Source organism: Talaromyces proteolyticus (genome assembly GCF_021365285.1).
Source record: "Talaromyces proteolyticus strain PMI_201 chromosome Unknown BGW36scaffold_12, whole genome shotgun sequence".
Taxonomy (NCBI): Eukaryota; Fungi; Ascomycota; class Eurotiomycetes; order Eurotiales; family Trichocomaceae; genus Talaromyces; species Talaromyces proteolyticus.
The window spans coordinates 931,508-951,136 of NW_025764288.1; the positions used below are offsets into that span (position 1 = coordinate 931,508).

A 19,629-nucleotide genomic window follows, 5' to 3' on the forward strand; every position below is an offset into this window, starting at 1 on the left:
TTTGAAGAATTATATGTAGTGGATCGATAAAATATCTCTTCATTATTACATGTTTACCATGATCAAAACGGAATTACTATATGGGGTTGCTGATATGGGTGCCTTCCCGAAGGAGAAATGCAAATAGGGTAGGGCTGGTTACATGCAGTGTCGACCACGGTCTTATCTCAACCTCGACTTAGCAGCCCACCCCCTGTGGAAGCTAGTAAAATTATGGGGCTTGACAAATCCAATGAGATGGGACGGTATCAAAACATGGCCTTCAAACACCATCCCCTTCTTACCTGTCTAGGTCTATTTTCTTTTTACGACATTTGAATTTTAGCCGGAAAATTGTCTAGACTACTGATCTTCTCTGTGGGTGGGCCGATCTAAGACCCTGTTGGAATCGGGCAAATGACTGTATCTCTTTCTTACTCCAAGGGGAAATATAAGTAGAATGCCTTCTAATGTCGTCCTAGCTTCTGTCTGTATCATGCATTCTTCCGAGGTCAACTTCAAAGGCTATGAGTAACTACCCGGATGAAACATATATAACAATTTACCCAACAGTGCTCCAACAGTCGAGAGCTTATTCTCCATGGTATTTCGGACGGTTTGCCATCGTATTCTTTTCATGACCTAACCAAAATGCATCGCATTGTAATATTCGCTGGTCTGGGCTCAGACTCACTGTTCTCGTCGACAACTTTAAATACTGCGAAAGAAGATGGAAGGCTTCCGGAGTCCCGCATAATTCTGCTGGCAGCTCATGAAATTTTCCGAAATGAAATTTCCCGAGCTGTTCAGCGGGGATTCCTTCGGGCTGATGAGATCAACCTGGACGACTTCAAGGAACCCGAAACACTTATTCAGCCTCCGGCAGAATATCATCATAATCCCATCATCCAGCATGTGACCCTCTACCTCGTACAGATACTTCGGTATATACGTTGTTTCAGGAGCTCCGATGAGGTACATTTGCATAGTGTGACCGGGTTTTGTGCAGGTTTGTTGGCAGCGGCTGTTGTCGCCACATCCACAGATAACATTGAATTTCTCTCTCGTGCCAACAACTTCTTTTATGTTGCACTTATTCTCGGTATTCGTTGTCAAGTTTACCGAAGAAACGAAATCCTCAAGACCCCTTGCTCACCATCTCTGCCATGGAGTATTATTGTAGATGGTTTATTAGTGGATCGCATATATGATTTGATCAATGAGGTATGTTCCCATAGTTTCTTTACGGAAAGACGAAGAGAACACAAGAATAAATCCAAACAGAAAACAGCATTTCTGACACAAGAGGCGATACAGCCAACAAATAGATTCCCGATCCATGTCAGCGCTATCAATACACCCACCTGCGTTACCTTGAGTGGGAAAGGAGATCAACTTCGACAATTTATTGCGGAAAATGTTACATCAGAATGCAGAGTTAGAACAACAAACATTTTTACTCTTTATCACAGTCGGGAAAAGCTTTCGGACCTCTACCATGAAACAGTCAAAGACCTTCAATCTAGTGTCCCCATTCTTTGGTCAACTTGCGCTTCTTTAAGAACACCGCTCATTTCGACTACTGACGGCGAGCTATGGACATCATTTTCAAAGGAGTCATCTAAACTCAGCTGTGGAAGAATAGCAGAATGGGTCCTCGAGATGATACTTCTAGAACCAGTGGACTGGGTTGCGGTCCAGTCATCCATTGTAGCAGAGGCCAAGTTGGCCGTCTCAGAAAATTCGGAAGAGTGTGAAATATTAAACTTTGGTCCTGGATATGGCATGTCCAAAACCTCTCATCTTTTGCCGGATAATGTGTATATCATCGATGCATCTGCCGCCGGCACCTATAACCCGCCAGACCAATCTCAAGGCTTATCCCTGAACGATTTGGCGATCGTCGGAATGGCGATCGACTTTCCTGGTGCTCCTGATATCGACAAGCTTTGGGAGAAGCTGTCGAATGGAGAGAATTCTTGCGCTGAAGTATGTAACACACCCTTTTCAGGCTGATTCTTTATGTTGAAACATTTCTTTCATTGTTGCATAGTGCTGACAGCGTTAATCTAGATACCATCTTCACGATTTTTCATTGATGACTTCTACCACAAGAAAGATCAAAAGGGTAATCGGCACAACCGTTCTCTGAATACGCGGTATGGTAACTTTTTGGAAAATCCTTTTTTGTTCGACAATGGACTGTTTGACATCTCCCCGCGAGAAGCCAACTCAATGGACCCCCAGCAGCGGGTTATGCTGCAGACTGCTTACCGGTCCCTAGAAAATGCCGGCTATGTGCCCGACTCTACACCTTCGTTTGCACGAGACACTTTTGGATGTTTTATTGGCAATGCAACGATTGACTATACGGATAATTTACGTGAGGATATAGATGTGTATTACAGTCCAGGTAAGCGCAATCCCATTCGAATCAAACAGCCAAACCACAGATAACAAAAATTGAATAAATTTGGCTCATGTCTGATGAACAGGGACTCTTCGGGCTTTTCAAAGTGGACGTATCTCATACGTTTTCGGTTGGAGTGGACCGTCGATTACATTAGATACTGCTTGCTCGTCGTCGATGGTAGCCCTCCATCAAGCCTCAAGAGCGCTCTTGGCAAACGATTGTCGGGCGGCCTTGGTAGGTGGCGTCAACGTTATAACCAGTCCAGACGTGAGTTTATGCTTGGAACTTTGACTGTTCTTATACAATGGCTGAACTCAGAATTCAGATGTACTTAGGTCTTGATCGGGCTCACTTCCTAAGTCCGAGTGGCCAATGTAAAGCGTTCGACGCCTCTGCAGATGGTTATTGTCGGTCCGAAGGATGTGGAGCATTTGTAGTTAAAAAGCTGGGCGATGCTCTCGCTGAAGATGACCGAATTCTAGCAGTCATCCGAGGCATCGAAGCAAATCAAAGTGGAAATGCTCATTCCATCACTCATCCACACGTCCCAACGCAGGAGCAGTTATTCGACTCTTTGTTTCGGAAAACAAAGATTCACCCGCATAAAGTGCGTTCTGAATTTTGCTGCATTCCTCTCAGACTCCATTATACTAAATAAATCTTAGGTTACGGTGGTTGAGACACACGGGACAGGGTAAGAACACTGCAACACATATTTAATTTGTATAACATCCTAACTGCGCGAAGCACTCAAGCAGGTGATCCTAATGAGGTACAAGCTTTACGAAAAGCCATATGTGAAGGACGAGATCCCCAAAATCTATTACATTTGACTTCAATCAAGGCCAATATTGGTCACTGCGAGGCTGCATCTGGGGCTGCAGCTCTTGCTAAAGTGATTCTGATGATGAAGTACGGCATGATTCCACCGCAGATCTCTCTGCAAACATTAAACCCCAAGATCCAGAACCTTGGCTCTGATGGAGCGGTTATCGATCGCAATGGTGCTCTGTGGAACCGGCAGAGTGGTCATCCGCGAACCGCCTTGATCAATAATTTCGGAGCAGCGGGGTCAAATGTAGGCTTGATTCTGCAAGAATACAAAGCGGAAGAACGGCCACAAGAGACTTCTTCCTTCTCTCAACAGCGTTCTTACACATTAGGGTTTTCTGCTAAGAAAAAGGGGGTATTGGTTTCACTTCGGGACGCATTGGTTTCAGCACTGGTCGCAGAGTCAATCCAAGGTGATCTTCGCGACATATGCTATACGCTTACTGCTCGTCGTCAGTTATATGATCATCGTATATCTGTTACAGCATCTTCTATCCCACAGCTTGTTGAAAGACTTGAACATGTTCAGCCTGATGTCATTTCGAAATCACAAAATGATCAGGCAGAAGCAGTATTTGTTTTCTCTGGACAAGGTTCTCAGGTATGTATTCATACTATGCCAACAATTTGTCTCTTATCTATCTCAAATGGTTTGAATATTGATTGATGGCTTGACTTGTAGTACCTAGGAATGGGAAGAGAGCTCATGCATATCTATCCATCGTTTGCGAAGGTGATCTATCAGTGCGACAATCTTCTCACAGAGAGTGGGTTCCCGGGTTGCCTACAAATTATCGACCCTGATAAGCATGCCATTGAATCTGTTGATGAGATTTCTATATTGCAAGCTTTTCAGTCTGCTATATTTGCACTGGAAGTTGCCCTGGCTAAGCTGCTAATATCCTGGAACATTGTGCCTACTGCTGTGCTGGGACACAGGTGAGTCCCTTCATCATTAAATTTCAGCTTCGGGCTTGACTAGGTTATTGACTTGGTTGTTTTTAAGCCTCGGTGAATATGCCGCCCTAGTCATCGCTGATGTCCTCGATCTACCGAGTGGAGTTCTTCTAGTTGCCCGACGCGCGCAGCTCATGATGCAGCTTTGCGAACTGCGTTTGACATCCATGCTGGCCGTCAACCTCGCTCCGACAGACGTGCTGCACGCAATAGACAATGACGAAAGGTATGACAAACTGGAGATTGCTTGTTGCAATGGCGGCACAGATTGTGTGGTAGGCGGTCCCCGCACTCAACTGCAGAATCTCAAAGAACATCTAGCGACTACTCGTCAAGTGAAGAGTAAAATGCTCGACGTGCCCATGGCGTATCATACGAGTGCTATGGATCCAATGCTCGAAGAACTCACTTTGTACGCAAACACTGTGAACATCTCGAAACCAAGGATTCCAATTGTGTCAAATGTGTTGGGTCGAACAGTCCAACCTGGAGAGAATGCTTTCACTCAAGAATACTTTTCCAAACATTGCCGAGAAACAGTGCAATTTGACGCAGGAGTACAACACTTCCTATCTACTAAGGCAGGCCACAGTACGCCACGATGGGTAGAGGTCGGCCCACATCCGTCTCTTTTGCCGTTATTGGCAACGCGTCTCGATAAGACAAAGACGACACTGTTGCCTTGTCTGCGAAAAGATGTCCTACCATCCAACACAATATCGCAACTTCTCAGTCATTTTTACCAGAACACGATAGGTATACACTGGCGTCATACTTTTGATAGCTATACCAAACCGCACTTGATTGACCTCCCGGGTATGCCATTCATCCAAGAGGAGTTTGGAGTTCACTATCCACACGAAACTGAGGATGCAACTCGTAGCTTACAGGAGATGCTGCCGGTTCACAGGAATGCTAATATATTCATTTCCAGCACAGTCCAAAGTTCTTCTGTGGCTGGAAACTACTCCGCAATATACGAAATCCCTATTCAGTTATTAAAAGATTTAATTGAAGGACACATTGTTTGCGACCACGCGCTGTGCCCAGCGTCAGTGTACCATGAGATCGCTCTTTCAGCCGTGCGAGATATTGAAGTGGACACAAATGATGACTTTGTTTGGTTCCTTTCCAATATATCCTATGTTTCGCCTCTCCTATACAATACTACATCGACCTCCCTGGTCCGCATCTTCATGACCCGTGACGACGCAACGATGGGGTATATGTTCACAGTGTCTTCATATTCTCAAGGATCTGATCCAAGTAATGGTACAGTGCACTGCAAAGGGAGTATTAAGCGAAAATTGAGAAAGTCTGTGGAACAGAAATACTCTCGCCGAGCACCGCAGCTGGAGCAAAAGATTCAGTTCATGTCCAAGAATGCCGGTCTATTAGCGCAGGACATATTTCTCACGAAAGCCATGTATGAAAAGGTTTTTACACGTGTAGTCACCTATTCTGAGTTATACCAGAAGGTGGAGTCGATCCGTGTCAGTCACGAAGCCAATGAGGCGATTGCAGTTTGTCGTTTCCCCGCTTTTATAGGGGACCATCCCCTTGATTCCCCAACTGGAGAGTCCATTTTTATGGATGTTCTTCTACATGTGGCAGGATTTGTTGCAAATCTCGCGATTGGAAATGAAGAGGCATGTATCTGTGTAGAGGTTAGTTCCGCCTCGGTTCTCCGCCAGCCACGACGTGCAGGTGAGCAATTTTATGTTCACTGTGTTATTATGGAATCTTCTCCCGAAAAAATCATCATCGCAGATGCACAGGCAGTCGATGCGCAAGGTGTCATGGCAATCTACAAAGGAATGGTCTTTCAACGTATAGAGTTGGCCAAAGTTCGACAAGCGTTCCAGATCGCGTCGAGGAGGATCCAACAGTCTTCTGATACATTGCACCAAGGCGGTATCCAGCGGACCCAGCTGAATCCATCTTCTAGGGAAACAGCTGCAGCAAAACCGGTATCTGTTCCATCGTTGTCAATTGGAACGGCTATCAAGGATCTTGTGGCCAAGACCTGTAGTTCGGACCCGGCGTCTATATTTGCAGACTCTAGCTTGGAAGCTCTTGGAATTGACTCCTTGATGATGATGGAACTTGAGTCGCAGCTATTGGAGTTTTATCCCCAGTTGACCATCTCTGCTTTATCTCAGTGTAAAACAGTGGGCGATATTGAGACTATATGTGGGCACAAAGAGACACACGAGCCCGCAACCGCACGTACCGTGGCATTCCAAGGTTCAGATACTGAAGATAGCATACCAACGCCACCAGATCAAAGTATTCTTGCCAGAACTATCATCGCTGAGACATGCGGAGCCAATGCGCATTCCATCACCTCAAGCTCAGAACTCCAAGCACTAGGCATTGACTCACTTATGATATTCGAACTAGAATCCCGTCTTCTGGAAATCTGTCAATCTCGGCACCTTTCGTCCTCCGAATTATCAGGTTGTCGTACGGTGGGAGATGTAGAGAAACTGGTAGGTTTTATGACCTCAATTTGAAAATGTATGTCTGTTTAAAGCGTTAAATTGAACTGAGTTTTCTAATTATCACATCTATGACAACCAGATTGAACGCAATCACAATGTCCCAAAATTGTACAGCTCTGAGGGACGAAAAAGTCCAAATTCCACTGCATCCAGTAACATGACATCTACGGCCCTCACAACTATTCACACACCCATTACTCCTTTCTCTGATTCCGAAGGAACCCCGGATCTCCTGATCATAGAGAAGATCTCTCGTGCCTTCCGTTTAGGCGAACAACCGGAAATCGTTCAGCCTTCGGGTTCGTCCGTCATGCACACCAATGCTATCAGGGCTCCCCTTTTCCTCTTCCATGATGGAAGCGGAATATGCATTCAGTATCATCGCCTTTTTCCACTTCAACGCCCCGTTTATGCTTTGCATGATCCGAAATTTCTTGACAGACAGGAAGGCTGGAGTGATCTTGCCGCTATGGCTAATCACTACGTCTCTGAAATTTTGCGCACATGTCGTAGCCCCTATCTCCTAGGTGGTTGGTCCTTTGGAGGTGTGGTCGCCTTTGAGGTTGCTCGCCGGTTGCTAGCCAGCAATTATTCTGTAGTTGGTGTTGTGCTAATCGATTCGCCACCGCCACTCAACCATCAGCCTTTGTCGGAGCGGATTATTGAAGCTGTGACTGGCGGAGGAAATTATTCCGGGAATGAGACCAAAGAAGCCGTCTATAAACTAACAACTCGAAGTTTTGCTGCATGCGCGAAGATGTTAGGCGCTTTTACACCTGATATGGGAATTTATCCTGCAACACCGCGTTTATTTTTACTCCGCTCAAATAAGGGTTGGGAGTTCCCTTCTATGTCCGAGGAAATTGAAAATCCCTGGCTACAAGATCGTTCAAACCCGAGGACTGCAGTGTCTGGATGGGAATTACTTACGAAATCCAATGTTCTTATGAGAGACATTCCGGGAGATCATTTTGGGGTCTTTGATGCAAAGAACATTAGTGAAGTCTCAGCTGCTGTCCAGCATGCTTGCGACGAACTAGAAGAGCAATACTGTTCTTCTCCAGGGTGAATTTTACTTTTACTTTGCGTTTTTTGGCGTTCCGCGCTTTGCCGGGTATTGGTATTTTGATCACCTGGCTACTTATTGCTTCCTTCCTTGTGAGTCTTGATTCCGAGACTCCCTAGGTTAAAGCCTGAGAATATAGCGACTACATTATTCCATTCTAGAATAGACTGCCGACTTGACATAGTTCATTATGTATTATTGATTCCTTCAAAATAGTGATGTACTCTTTTGTGAAAGGAGAAGAAGTATTCAATTACTGACCCGACAAAAGGCATCAATGAAATATTCTCAGTTAAAACATGTAGCTATTCTATGTCTAGTGATCAACATTAGTGATTTCGTATACTTGGACGCAAAGCCAGGCTTGCCCAAGATCTCAAAACCTATACCAGAACTATCGTACCATCCTCATTAATCTCAGAATTATACTTCAAAAATTCAAAGCACTGTATATCAGCCAAGAAAAACTCATACGAGAGAAAAATGCCAAGAATATCATGACAATGGTTGTTATCATCAAGCTCCCTGTAGAACCTCATACGTGGGCCAGGACAAATCCCAGTTTCCATTTTCAATACCCACCAAATCATCTAGCCCAATGATCTCCATGGCGTCGTGAGAGGAAGATAGTGTCGTCAATAGTGGGCTTGACGAATCACGCAGACCTAATTGCTGCGACGTTTTTGATGTTGCTGTCCGAACTTCTGCATCCATTCCTGTTTCATCCAAGTTCACCATGGAAACATTCAGTTTTGAAAGAAGAGATTGAATTACATTTTTTGCCATGACAGAAGAGGCACATGTGACGGAATAGTTTTCAAATACCCATAGAGCCTTCCTAATCGATGCGATTGCCGAAGGTACGCGAGAACGTTCAGGGCTAACGCGAATGAAGCCTAAAACGGCTGTAGTGGCGTTCCACAGAATATAAATGGCCTCAGGCCACCCATATAAAATATCTGACGACGAGAAAGCTTGATGTACTATACTAATCACCACAAGTGAATGTTGGAGCGCGCTCTGGGAGTGATACTGTGCCTTAGCCTGCCCAGGAGTCGCGAAGCAAATAAATGGTCTCTGTAGCATGATATACGTATCATGATACCAAAGAATCAATATAATTCGTTGGCGCTGAATCCGCGGTGGTACTCCCAGTTCAAACGCGAATCCATGTTTCTCGATATTTGTCTGAGCCATCGAATAGCCAGATGGCGGGGTAAACCTTCCAGATATTTCTGACATCCACGTATCCAACTGAAGAAGACTTGCTGAGATTCTATCAGCGCAGTGTTCAAGCACTATTGCATTACACGTCCCTTCGTATACCTTGTTCATAGAAAGCCGCTGTTGTATATCAGTCCAAATAATGGCCAGTTTAGTCATATGCGTGAGGAATGCCAGATAAGTTATGTCATCCTCATCGACAGTCGCGGACTTAGTCTCCCTGTCATCACTAACAGGTAAAGAGCATGTAATAATGCTAAGTTGGACTGCAAGAGGTTTTCCAAGCTGACGCGAACATTGAAAATCCATGACGAACAAGAGCCACCATAGACGTTTACGTAGAGTTTTCTCAACCGTCGAAAAGTGCTCTGCTGGATCACACTGAAGGTTTAAGCTAAGAGCATTTCGAACGGCACACCCTAGTACACGGTACGCTTCTTGGTAGCTGCTTGCGTGCATCAAGAACAGGGCGATAAGGAGGTCGCATTGTAATACCTCCAGGCTAACCCTGGACCATCCCGCCAGTATCTTGCGGCATCGTCGGATGTACGACCATCCTGGTCGGGGGCCGTCACAGGAACTGTTTCCGTTGACCGCAAGGATGCGGGATGAAAGGCCTGTATGATGCCCGTATTGGATGCCGAGCGCAATCATACAGTCGAGCAACGCACCATCAACCGGACGTTTATCATATAGCTGCTCCCAGTTTGAGTTGTATAGCTCTTTTAGCTGCTTCGATGTCAGTATCTGGATTTGTTGATGGAGATGGTCGCAGAACAGCCGAAGAAAATAACTTTGCTGATCTTTTGAAAGGTTGGTCGTCAATGTATGCTTGTCTTCTAGTGGCATAGGTTGCTCTGGAAAGACTGGAAACGGCCCTAGACCTGGGCCACTGGAGTATATCGATTCAGACTTGGCATCGCAGAAGAAGGTTTTCAATCTAGCCAATCCCCCTTCATCCCGTGAAATAGAGCAATCCTCATATGTAAGATAAAATTCTGTCCGAGGAGACTGCGCCGGTGAAGATGTGGGGGGTTTTGTCGCCTCTTTCATGGCCTCCGTGTTCTCATTTGATAAGGTTCTATACCTAGTTCTTGATCCATACTACATGTTAAATTGCATGTTTGGAAGGTTTACAGTGAAGAAGAGGCGGAAGTATATTGCACGGTGTAACAGATCTACGCTGTGAACTGGTGTCGCTCACCTTGAGTTGTCCCGTGTTCCAGAAACACGCGCCAGCCTGTTCATTGGCGACGTGACACAATTTGCCTTGTTTATAAGACACTGTGCGCATGGTCTCTGACCACATCGTACGCGGTATAGGCGACATCGGTCACAAGCTCTAAAGGCCTTAGGGCGTGAAGGAGTGAAATTTTCCCGTGAGATTGACGTCGAAGTAGGCTTTGCTATGCTAGGTTTCTCCGAGTTCATCGCATGGAATACGGAGAACATCTTCGACTCCGAAAATGGCTCGGAGGGATGAAAGAAGAAATTGATTCAGTGCAGTCGGGCCGAACATGACTCGTTGAGCAGCTATCATTCGCCTCATATAGTTCCATTTCAACGGATAACTGTACGCACCCGAAATACGAGCTGAGTGGCAGACACTTCTTGCTCTAATTCGCGCCCTGCACGTAAGCAGCAAGGGTATGGCCCTATCTTAAGGCGTTTCTTGGCTTAAGATAGACTCCTAAAGTGCCGATTAATAATTTAAAGAGTGCCAATACCTGTAAGTGTGGTTGAGTAGAGTATCGGATAACGTGTCAAACAGTGGCCGCCTTTCCTCACTTTTTCAGGCAAGCCTCCTCGTTTATGTCAACCCATGATTTGACAGCCATTTGGCACTGTAGGCCTGCTTTATCGACCCTGGCCAAAATGCATCGAGACTATGGAATGACAACATGCCGAGAAATGGTATCGGGTCCTGCTTACAATTAATTCTGCAGCAGTGGCTAATAACTAACTAGTGCGTGCAGAACATAATAGCCTGTTATGGATTCTAATGGCTACTTATCATCACTGAACAGTGCACATTCTCGGAGGGCTCCTTTTGGCAATCCGCCCGAATTTCTACTCCGGGTAAATACAGAGGAACGCCCCATCGGGTAATCGGTAAGACTTGGCGGCCGATGTTTGAATGGAGCCTAATAATGCGCCTAAGTCTGGGCGCTGCATATCCTGCAGGGGATCTACGTAGCCGTTAAGTTTATTAGTGGATGTCCCAAATAGGAATCCATCGGGAGCGCTCCTATCGGCAATATGTAAAACGTCCGTTTGTGATTCCTACCAGATAATACCTCCTTATGTAGATGTTTTGAATGTATTTCTCACGCTTTGCCACTATGAAAATCGCAAGGATATTTTTTGGCCAGCCATTTTTGTCCCGTCACAGACCTGAATACCACGACTATAATCGATTGGCGTGCTGCGTGCATTGGAGAAGACTAAGCAACCCCCCTACGGTCGGTCTTGTCTCACGAGTATCGTGAACTTAACGACATAATTTGATTACCCAAAGAGTCGCAATTAAATCCTAAGGAACCATGACTGCCACACCCCAAAGTTCATCAGCGGAGGGAGACGACGAGCCCAAATCCATCGATTTGGATACCAATACACATCTTGGAGGAACAGCAACAGCACCCGCAAATAATTCATATTCAGACGAAGACTTTCTCGTCTCCTTCACTGGCGATGACGACCCGCGAAGCCCGAGAAGCATGGCCCCAGCGCGAAAGTGGTTGATCGTGACCATTATGGCTACAACCAGTTTATGTGTCGCTTGCACAAGCTCACTTTACAGTGCAACCTATGGACAGATTGAGAAGGAATTTCATGTTAGTCCGACCGTCGCTACTCTGGGATTGAGCTTGTTTGTTTTCGGTTTAGGTTTGAGCCCGATGATTCTTGCGCCACTGAGTGAGTTCTACGGGCGGAAGTGGATTTACGTTCTATCAACATTCAGCTTCGTGATCTGGCTCATACCGTGTGCTGTGGCAACGAATATCGAGACGTTGATTGTAGCGCGCTTCTTCAATGGGCTGGCTGGGGCGGCGTTTCTGAGTGTCGCCGGTGGGACGGTCGGGGATTTATTCACTCGGGAATCTTTACAAGCACCGATGATGCTTTATACAGCGAGTCCATTGTATGTTATCCTTGTATTCATCCCTGTTTCATTGGCCGGGAATGATATGGGTACTGAGACAATAGGACAGCTTGGGTCCTGAACTTGGGCCTGTTATTGGGGGATTCATAAATTACAACGTGAAATGGTAAGGCAATTGAATTTCTCCGACAGCTAAAACCAAATTACTAAATTTGTCTAGGCAATGGTCCTACTACGTGCTCCTTATATGGTCCTTTGCCCAGTTCATCGCTATCTGCCTTCTGGTCCCTGAAACATACCACCCTGTTTTGCTGCGTCAGGAGGCCAAAAAACTACGGAAAGAGACAGGAGATAGCAGATACTATGCTTCAATAGAAAAAATGGACAGGTCACTGACACAGGCGAGTAACCTCTACATTCATTATATGCCTGTCTAACACTGAGGAGACCCTCATTCGATCCTGCTACAGACCGTTCCTGCTTCTTGCCCTCGAACCGATGTGCTTGTTCCTCTGCCTGTTTACTGCAGTATTACTGGGAGTTCTCTACCTTTTCTTCGGTGTTTTTGGTGTGATCTTTCAGAATAACCACGGCTTCAACTTATGGCAAGTCGGGCTATGCTTCTTGGGAATCGCTGTCGGCATGATAGTTGGAGTTTGTACGAATCCGTTGTGAGTGAAATAGAGTCAATTAAGTGCTTGAGCCATAATTTTCTGATTCAAAGATAGATGGCACAAGAACTTCATGAGACTTCTCAAGGAGCATCAAGCAAAAACTGGCATTCCTGGCTCTTCAGAACCGGAGTTCCGTCTTCCTCCTGCCATTGGAGGAGCTCCACTTGTGACGATAGGGTTGTTTTGGTTTGGATGGACAACGTGAGAAGCCTTGAACTCACAGCGACAGCCAGTATATTGACTAATTCTGGCTAGATATTCTTCTATCCATTGGATAGTTCCCATTATTGGTAGCGCCGTCTTCGGCGCTGGGTAGGTTACAGATTTCTTGACCAATTATCGCCGAGCCACGGAACTAACAATTCATTCATAGTGTCATAATAGTTTTCTCCGGAATCTGGACTTTCTTGGTGGATGCCTATCCACTTTATTCTGCAAGTGCGCTTGCAGCAAATAGTTTCACGCGGAGTGTTTTTGCAGCGGCATTCCCGCTATTCGGCTCACCCAGTTAGTATTATAACTCCAACACCTATGAAAGAGGTCAGTTCGTTAAAACGTTAACACGATTGCAGTGTATGAAAACCTTGGTTACCAATGGGCATCATTTCTTCTTTCAATGATTACCTTGGTTTTAGCACCGTTTCCGTAAGCAGTCGGTTCTTCCATGATTCTACAACCACTTGTCTAACAGGAGAGCAGATATATTTTTTACCGATGGGGGGCGCAGATACGTGCTAAGAGCAAATATGCCGGGGGAAAGTAATGTTCAAACTAACTGGGGGGAAATGGAAAGAATAGAACAAAATAACATAGAATCCAGACATTCAAGAGGCTGGCCTGGAAGGCTCGTTTTTCAAGACTTATATCAGAATATCATGGTTAAAATGTGGTTCGAGACTGGCCGGTGTGTGAGTAGAGGTAGAATTATATTTGCTTCGATGAGATTGTGGGAACCCTCTTTTCCATCGATTACAGCTTCAGAATACCCGTCGAATACGCATACAATTTAGGCATTCTCCTTCCTTTGGATCAGTAGAACAGCTAATCAGAACGACCTTTTTATGTGGTTATAGTGGATGTCACTCGAGGCGGCAGGATTGTCGACGACATCATCTATCGGAAGGATGAGAAAGTCACTGAATCGAGGACTTTGATAGTGGCTATCAAATACAACAGCGAGGCGGAGAATTCTATGGTGGTTCAAACAGCAGGGAAGATGGATATGATAAAATTTTCTTTGAGGTTCTAAAATAGAGAACTTCTCATGTTTGCAATTCTTAGTACCCAAACCTACTCTTTCTCCAAATTTTCTCCCAAACTGGCCCATCTATCCTTACTATTAATGCTTATAACGCCCCTAAAAGATCTATCAAAGCCGGAAAACCCTTGAAAGCCCTCATATCCCTAACAAAAATTATATTCTCACTGTCCATGTACACGGCAGAGCCTTCCCCGCTACTACTCACGCCGTAGTGACTTGGGAATGGATGATTCTACCGCTATTCGAGCTCATTGGAAGTCTTGTGATCTTGTTAGCTGTTATGGTGGGAACAAGGAAAGGAGGATTGGTCCTATAGACTAATAACATACTGGCATGTTTCTTTCACGGTCTTAACGAGCGACCTCTTGACCGGGATGCTCGCGAGAGTGAGGCTGCCATGGAAGATAAAGCCCATGAGCTCTTGATACAGTTTCAGCCGGAAGATGGAGGATGTCTGATTTTTTCGAAGCTGCCATAATAATCTCTCCAAGGTTGCTGAAGCGGAATAGTAGGTTTGCTACAATGTAGATGAAGTTTTTGATATTTAGACCACCAGGTTACCTACGCGGCAATTCAATATTACGTTCTGCAGCTTGTAAACAATTCGACCGTTTTCAACAAAGACGGCTGGGCTGCGGAAGACTGATTCAGTTGTCCTTCCTCATGATCAAGACACCTTTGCATTTATGACCTTCAATTACTGTATTCGATTTAAAAGGATACCTAAATTCGGAGTTTTGAACTGACTTAATATAGAATATCGATATGATTTTAAAATATTCCAAAATATCACTTAACAGAGTTGCAATCTTATAACCTTGTATGGTAATCTACATATATTAATCATAGATACAATCCTATACCGAGGTGGTATATGTACCATCGAACCCTCTTAGAAGGGGCCGTTGCACGAATATACGACCCGTTGGTAACTACATGGAGACACCTCATATATTTTGGTACTATAAATCGATCTAAAAACAAACTTCCAGAGGCAGAAGCTGGGATCAGGAATGAAGTCATTTGAACACCTAAGATGCCCGCCGGATAATTCATGACACACCTGCAATTGTGATGGTTTACCGGCGGCACTCCGAGTCCTACTCTACCTTAATCATTCACCACACAACCAAACGCACAGGCTATGTAGATTTTCATGGTTTTCCACAAATGTGCAACATGCTGCGTTGCTCGCTGTATCCCCGTACTCTAGCTGAGAATAGCATTAGACTGCCAACTTGGAGGACGAAGGTGAAGAATTGGGTGTATATTCATACATTATTGCTCAACAAGCCATTGTCTCTCCTTTCAAAATGTACTTGAAATATGCTTTAACCAACTAAGACTGAAATTGAAGTCCATACGCGCGCGGGATGCAGTTATCCAACCCGCTTCCTAAACTGGTTAAAGCTGAACTACCCTTTTCCTAGTTCCCGAAATATTTAGCGTGTGTCGGTCGGATTCCTCTCCACAGCTCCGAACCCGCGTGCACCTTGTGCACGGAATACAAAAGTTATCTATTTTTAAAGCTATCTCATTTGCCTCTGCAAGGTACCTGATGTTTTGATTGGTTGATTGAATACAGGCCTGGACTGATCAGCTTCTCAGTCCTTTCAGGCCACTTCAAACATTTCCTTCGGCCCTTTCCTTAGCTCAGCTTGGCTTCGTTATCCGTAAATTAGGTGCTCATATTTGATATATGAAAGTTGTTCCCAACGTCTATCAAAGCCCTTACTGTCTTCTTTTCCTTTTGGATTTCTTCTCATTTTATAATTCGGTTGAGCATCGAAGGTCTTATTGGAATAACAAGCTGCCCCTATCAGCAAATAGAAGTGCGACCATCATTCCGGCATCAATCGGATCTTCTCGTTTTAATTTTCCGCAGTCTTTAAGCACTTTCTATAACCACACTGGAATTGCCAAACTGAGGAGATTATTCAATTATGGCCACCGAACAACCCATTACATCCGCTCTGGTGGTCGGTGGCTGTGGCTCTCTAGGCCGACAAGTAGTCAAACAACTGCTTGCTCTTGCACCAACAGTGCAAGTCTCTGTGTTTGATTTGAGACTACCCAATACTGAGACCCGCGCGCTCACGGTCGAATATCATGAAGTCGATATCACATCGCGGGACCAGGTCAATGCCGCTCTCCACAAAGTTCAGCCCCAAGTTATCTTCCATACAGCCTCCCCTCTGCCTACCCTTCTCGACCTCCCTCTCTACTTGCGAGTCAACGTTGAGGGAACGCGCAACCTGCTGGAATCTGCCAAGGTATGTATACATATGTTGCCCTATATGCAATTTTGAGAGTTAACGACTAATGGTTTCACACAGGAAGCGGGAACGAAAGCCTTTGTCTATACATCAAGCGCTTCAGTTGTCCATGATTCAGTCAGCGATCTAATTGAGGGTGATGACTCCTTGCCTCTTTTGTACATGCCCCAACAGAGAGAAATCTACTCTCATAGCAAGGCCCTTGCAGACCAGCTAGTACTGGATAGCAACAGCAGCACCATGTTAACCACCTCCATCCGACCCTCGGGAATATTCGGCGAGAATGACGATGGAACGACCAAATCTATGGTCGAGAACGCAGCTGCTGGGAAACTAAGATTCACAATTGGCAACGGTAAGAATCTATTTGACTTCACCTTCAACGAGAATGTTGTCCACGCCCATATTCTCGCTGCACAAGCCCTACTAAGGAGCCATGTGACTCCACCACCGGCGGATCTGCGCGTTGCGGGGGAAGGATTCCTCATCACGAATGATGAGCATATACCCTTCTGGGATTTTGCTCGTGCAATTGGTGCTGCAGCAGGCTATCAGACCAGACCCGAAGATATTCGTCAGATACCCAAGATCGTTGGGATCGTTATGGCTGTTATCGCAGAGTGGGTGGTTTGGGCGACGTCTCTCGGGCGCAAGAAGTCGAGGATGAATGTAGTGGGTATTCGATACAGTTGCATGACTCGAACATACAGCATTGATAAGGCTAAGAAAGTACTGGGATACAAGCCACTCGTTAACCTGACAGAGGCCATTTTGCGGAGTGGGGGGTACTTCAACAAAGATGCAAAGAAGGCTGTATAAATCTGTTCTGATAACAAAAATCTAATTATTTAGTTAATTGAAATATTTCTTCAAAAAAGCAATCTGGAATATAAAAAAACATATTCTCCATCTAGACGCCTCAATTGAGGTCTAGATTGAGGCTAGCATAACTTCAAAAAGGGTTAATATTCTATTGTGACGTCAGTCAACAGCTCTACTTCGACCACATTGCTTTTCTGTGTTTTCCAAACCGCTTTGGATAATTTTCCGGCGGTATAATAATAGAAGCGGTCAATTATATTTTGGTATCCTATATTTTTTAGTGTGCGGTCATCTATTTGCTCCATCATCATCATGGCCCAGTCGTTTGAGAAAGAGAACATGGTTACCGTTTCTCGAATGGACATTTTCGGGGGAGAGAAGTTTGCAATCCCCATCATCGGCTTCTATTTTCGCCCAATACCAAATACCAAGCTCAAGTGTAGCGAATCTAACACATTACCTTCACCATCTCTGCAGGGAATGGCTTGAATCAGACTAGGCCGCCGTCAACGACACCGTCCGCGGCGGCGTATCCATCTCCTCCTTCACACCCATCAACTACGGCACCTCAGCGATCTTCAACAGAAACCTAAACGTAGCCGTCCTTGACGTCGCCGGCTTCGCCTCCCAACGCACCATGTCCACAGAAGAGCGCAACTTTACGCAGTAGGCGGCATCGAGCTCACCATTGGGCAATCCGATGGGAAACGCTACAGTTACACGCTAGAAGATGAGGTACTCCCGAAAAGGCCCAATAGGCTAGAATAGAGCTCGGTCAACTATAAATTTTGAGTTTGTGATGCCGTCTGCGGCGGAAGAGAGAAGGGTTTCAGAGAAAGACAACAAGAAAAAGAGAAAGAGGTATGGAGAAGTTTTGGGGAATTTCTTCTTTGCGTGCTGCGTGAACCATTGAAACAGGGTCGGCATCGAAATTATGATAAAGCTATAGAGTTAGAGTATTCATTAATACTAATTAATATTAATTCGAGTTGATTTCTTGCTTGATGCTGTATAGATAAAAGAGCGGCTGTGACGGGCCGCGCGGGACGGCCAGGATCATGGAGGTATTCCGCGTTGCCCTACTGCCCCTCACGGCCGAGAAACAGGTCATATAATTGATTGACATAACTTATCTATGGATTTGTCATCTGAAACTAGTTATTAAATAATGACGCCACATACTTTTATATTCAAATCCGTTAAACCTAAACTGCACCGGACCAGTGCTTGATTTTATAGTACTTGAACTCCTACTCACACTAGTCTCTCGTATAACTTCATCACAACAATGTCGCCTCAAATAGCATGGATCGGGCTGGGGAATATGGGTTTGGTATGTTTATTATGCTTTGTTCCTTATCAGTATATTTATCTATATAGAAACTCCGTACAAATGAATTTTGGTAAACTGATATGAATCCAGGGAATGTGTACAAACCTTGTTAAAAAAGGCAACCTCAGCAGTCCCCTCATTGTCTACAACCGCACAGTGTCCAAGGCTACCGCATTCGCCGAAACCCTAGGTGGGCCCTCCAAAGCGACCGCCGCGTCTTCCATCACCGAGGCTGTGACCGCCGCCGACATAATCTTCATTTGCGTTGGCGACGACCCAGCCGTAGAGGGCATCGTTTCCTCTGCTCTGACGGGTGATGTAAAGGGTAAGCTTTTCGTCGACTGCTCGACCGTCCACCCCGACACAACGCGCAAAATCGATGCGCAGATCCGTGCTCAGGGTGCGAGCTTTGTAGCTAGCCCTGTCTTTGGCGCCCCAGCTATGGCCGACGCTGGACAGCTAATCTGCGTGCTCTCCGGACCCAAGTCCGAGATCGCCAAGATCCTGCCCTACACAGTCGGCGTAATCTCGCGTGCGAATATGGACTTGACATCAGAAAACGAAGCAGAGAACGACATCGGGAGAGCCGGGGTAATGAAGTTACTTGGAAATAGCTTCGTCATCAGTTTCGTTGAGAAGCTCGGTGAAGGAATGACGTTTGCAGAGAAGTCAGGGCTTGGAACGGATCCGTTGAAGCAATGGATGGAATTGATGTTCCCTGGTCCGCTTGTCAAATATATCGAGCGCATGCAGACGGGGGATTATTGGAAGCGCGAATATCCGCTTTTCCAGGTCGATTTGGTGCGGAAGGATGCTAGACATATTATGAATATTGCAAAGGATAGTGGAATGCGGATGAGGTCGGTTGAAGTTGCGGATAAGTATCTCGTGGATGTGAAAGAGCATATGGGTGAAAGGGGGGATATTGCAGGAATGTATGGCGCTATTAGGAAGGAGAGTGGATTGAATTATGAGAATTAGGATATTTCCACATCTCTAGATGTTCCAATCACCCGAAATAGATGAGAATCAAAATTTGAGTTGATATTAGACATTGTTGGATGCAAATAATGTTCCTCAACAAGGTCAAGAGCTTCTAAAAATCAGATATATCGATGATACTAAATCAATTATATATAGCGGAATATATAGAATATGTCTAATATGTAAACCAGAATGTAGG

General features: G+C 45.2%; 5 protein-coding genes across 5 annotated transcripts; 4 read left to right on the top strand and 1 right to left on the bottom strand.

Moving 5' to 3' along the window:
* The first annotated feature begins 492 nt into the window (after positions 1-492).
* On the top strand, positions 493-8,006 carry BGW36DRAFT_52793 (putative polyketide synthase). Its single transcript, XM_046222395.1, has 10 exons — positions 493-1,203; positions 1,297-1,968; positions 2,053-2,392; positions 2,475-2,659; positions 2,718-2,999; positions 3,058-3,086; positions 3,140-3,824; positions 3,906-4,162; positions 4,230-6,672; positions 6,764-8,006. The coding sequence occupies exons 1-10, from the start codon at positions 631-633 to the stop codon at positions 7,751-7,753; spliced, it is 6,456 nt and encodes a 2,151-aa protein (XP_046067524.1). The 5' UTR covers positions 493-630; the 3' UTR covers positions 7,754-8,006.
* A 260-nt stretch (positions 8,007-8,266) lies between these two features.
* On the bottom strand, positions 8,267-10,027 carry BGW36DRAFT_363765 (fungal-specific transcription factor domain-containing protein; the record flags this gene model as incomplete). Its single annotated transcript, XM_046214494.1, has 1 exon — positions 8,267-10,027. The coding sequence occupies one exon, from the start codon at positions 10,025-10,027 to the stop codon at positions 8,267-8,269; it is 1,761 nt and encodes a 586-aa protein (XP_046067525.1).
* Positions 10,028-11,302: 1,275 nt separating this feature from the next.
* Positions 11,303-13,996, top strand: BGW36DRAFT_388303 (major facilitator superfamily domain-containing protein). Its single transcript, XM_046217211.1, has 9 exons — positions 11,303-12,119; positions 12,190-12,246; positions 12,301-12,481; positions 12,528-12,751; positions 12,809-12,955; positions 13,010-13,066; positions 13,128-13,261; positions 13,327-13,399; positions 13,454-13,996. Exons 1-9 carry the CDS (start codon positions 11,518-11,520, stop codon positions 13,515-13,517), a joined length of 1,539 nt encoding a protein of 512 aa, XP_046067526.1. The 5' UTR covers positions 11,303-11,517; the 3' UTR covers positions 13,518-13,996.
* A 1,962-nt stretch (positions 13,997-15,958) lies between these two features.
* Positions 15,959-17,110, top strand: BGW36DRAFT_431984 (putative sterol-4-alpha-carboxylate 3-dehydrogenase, decarboxylating; the record flags this gene model as incomplete). Its single annotated transcript, XM_046221067.1, has 2 exons — positions 15,959-16,288; positions 16,352-17,110. 2 exons carry the CDS (start codon positions 15,959-15,961, stop codon positions 17,108-17,110), a joined length of 1,089 nt encoding a protein of 362 aa, XP_046067527.1.
* A 1,291-nt stretch (positions 17,111-18,401) lies between these two features.
* Positions 18,402-19,427, top strand: BGW36DRAFT_431985 (6-phosphogluconate dehydrogenase family protein; the record flags this gene model as incomplete). The annotated part of the gene is made up of 2 exons (XM_046221068.1): positions 18,402-18,446; positions 18,537-19,427. The coding sequence occupies 2 exons, from the start codon at positions 18,402-18,404 to the stop codon at positions 19,425-19,427; spliced, it is 936 nt and encodes a 311-aa protein (XP_046067528.1).
* Positions 19,428-19,629: the final 202 nt, after the last annotated feature.

Bases quoted from the DNA above. Each gene is read 5' to 3' on its own strand.
- BGW36DRAFT_52793 (XM_046222395.1), top strand. From the start codon at position 631: ATGCATCGCATTGTAATATTCGCTGGTCTGGGCTCAGACTCACTGTTC. The intron at 1,969-2,052 runs GTATGTAACACA...GCGTTAATCTAG, and splicing joins GAGAGAATTCTTGCGCTGAA to ATACCATCTTCACGATTTTT. The intron at 4,163-4,229 runs GTGAGTCCCTTC...GTTGTTTTTAAG, and splicing joins ACTGCTGTGCTGGGACACAG to CCTCGGTGAATATGCCGCCC.
- BGW36DRAFT_388303 (XM_046217211.1), top strand. From the start codon at position 11,518: ATGACTGCCACACCCCAAAGTTCATCAGCGGAGGGAGACGACGAGCCC. The intron at 12,120-12,189 runs GTATGTTATCCT...ACAATAGGACAG, and splicing joins CTTTATACAGCGAGTCCATT to CTTGGGTCCTGAACTTGGGC. The intron at 12,956-13,009 runs GTGAGAAGCCTT...AATTCTGGCTAG, and splicing joins TTTTGGTTTGGATGGACAAC to ATATTCTTCTATCCATTGGA.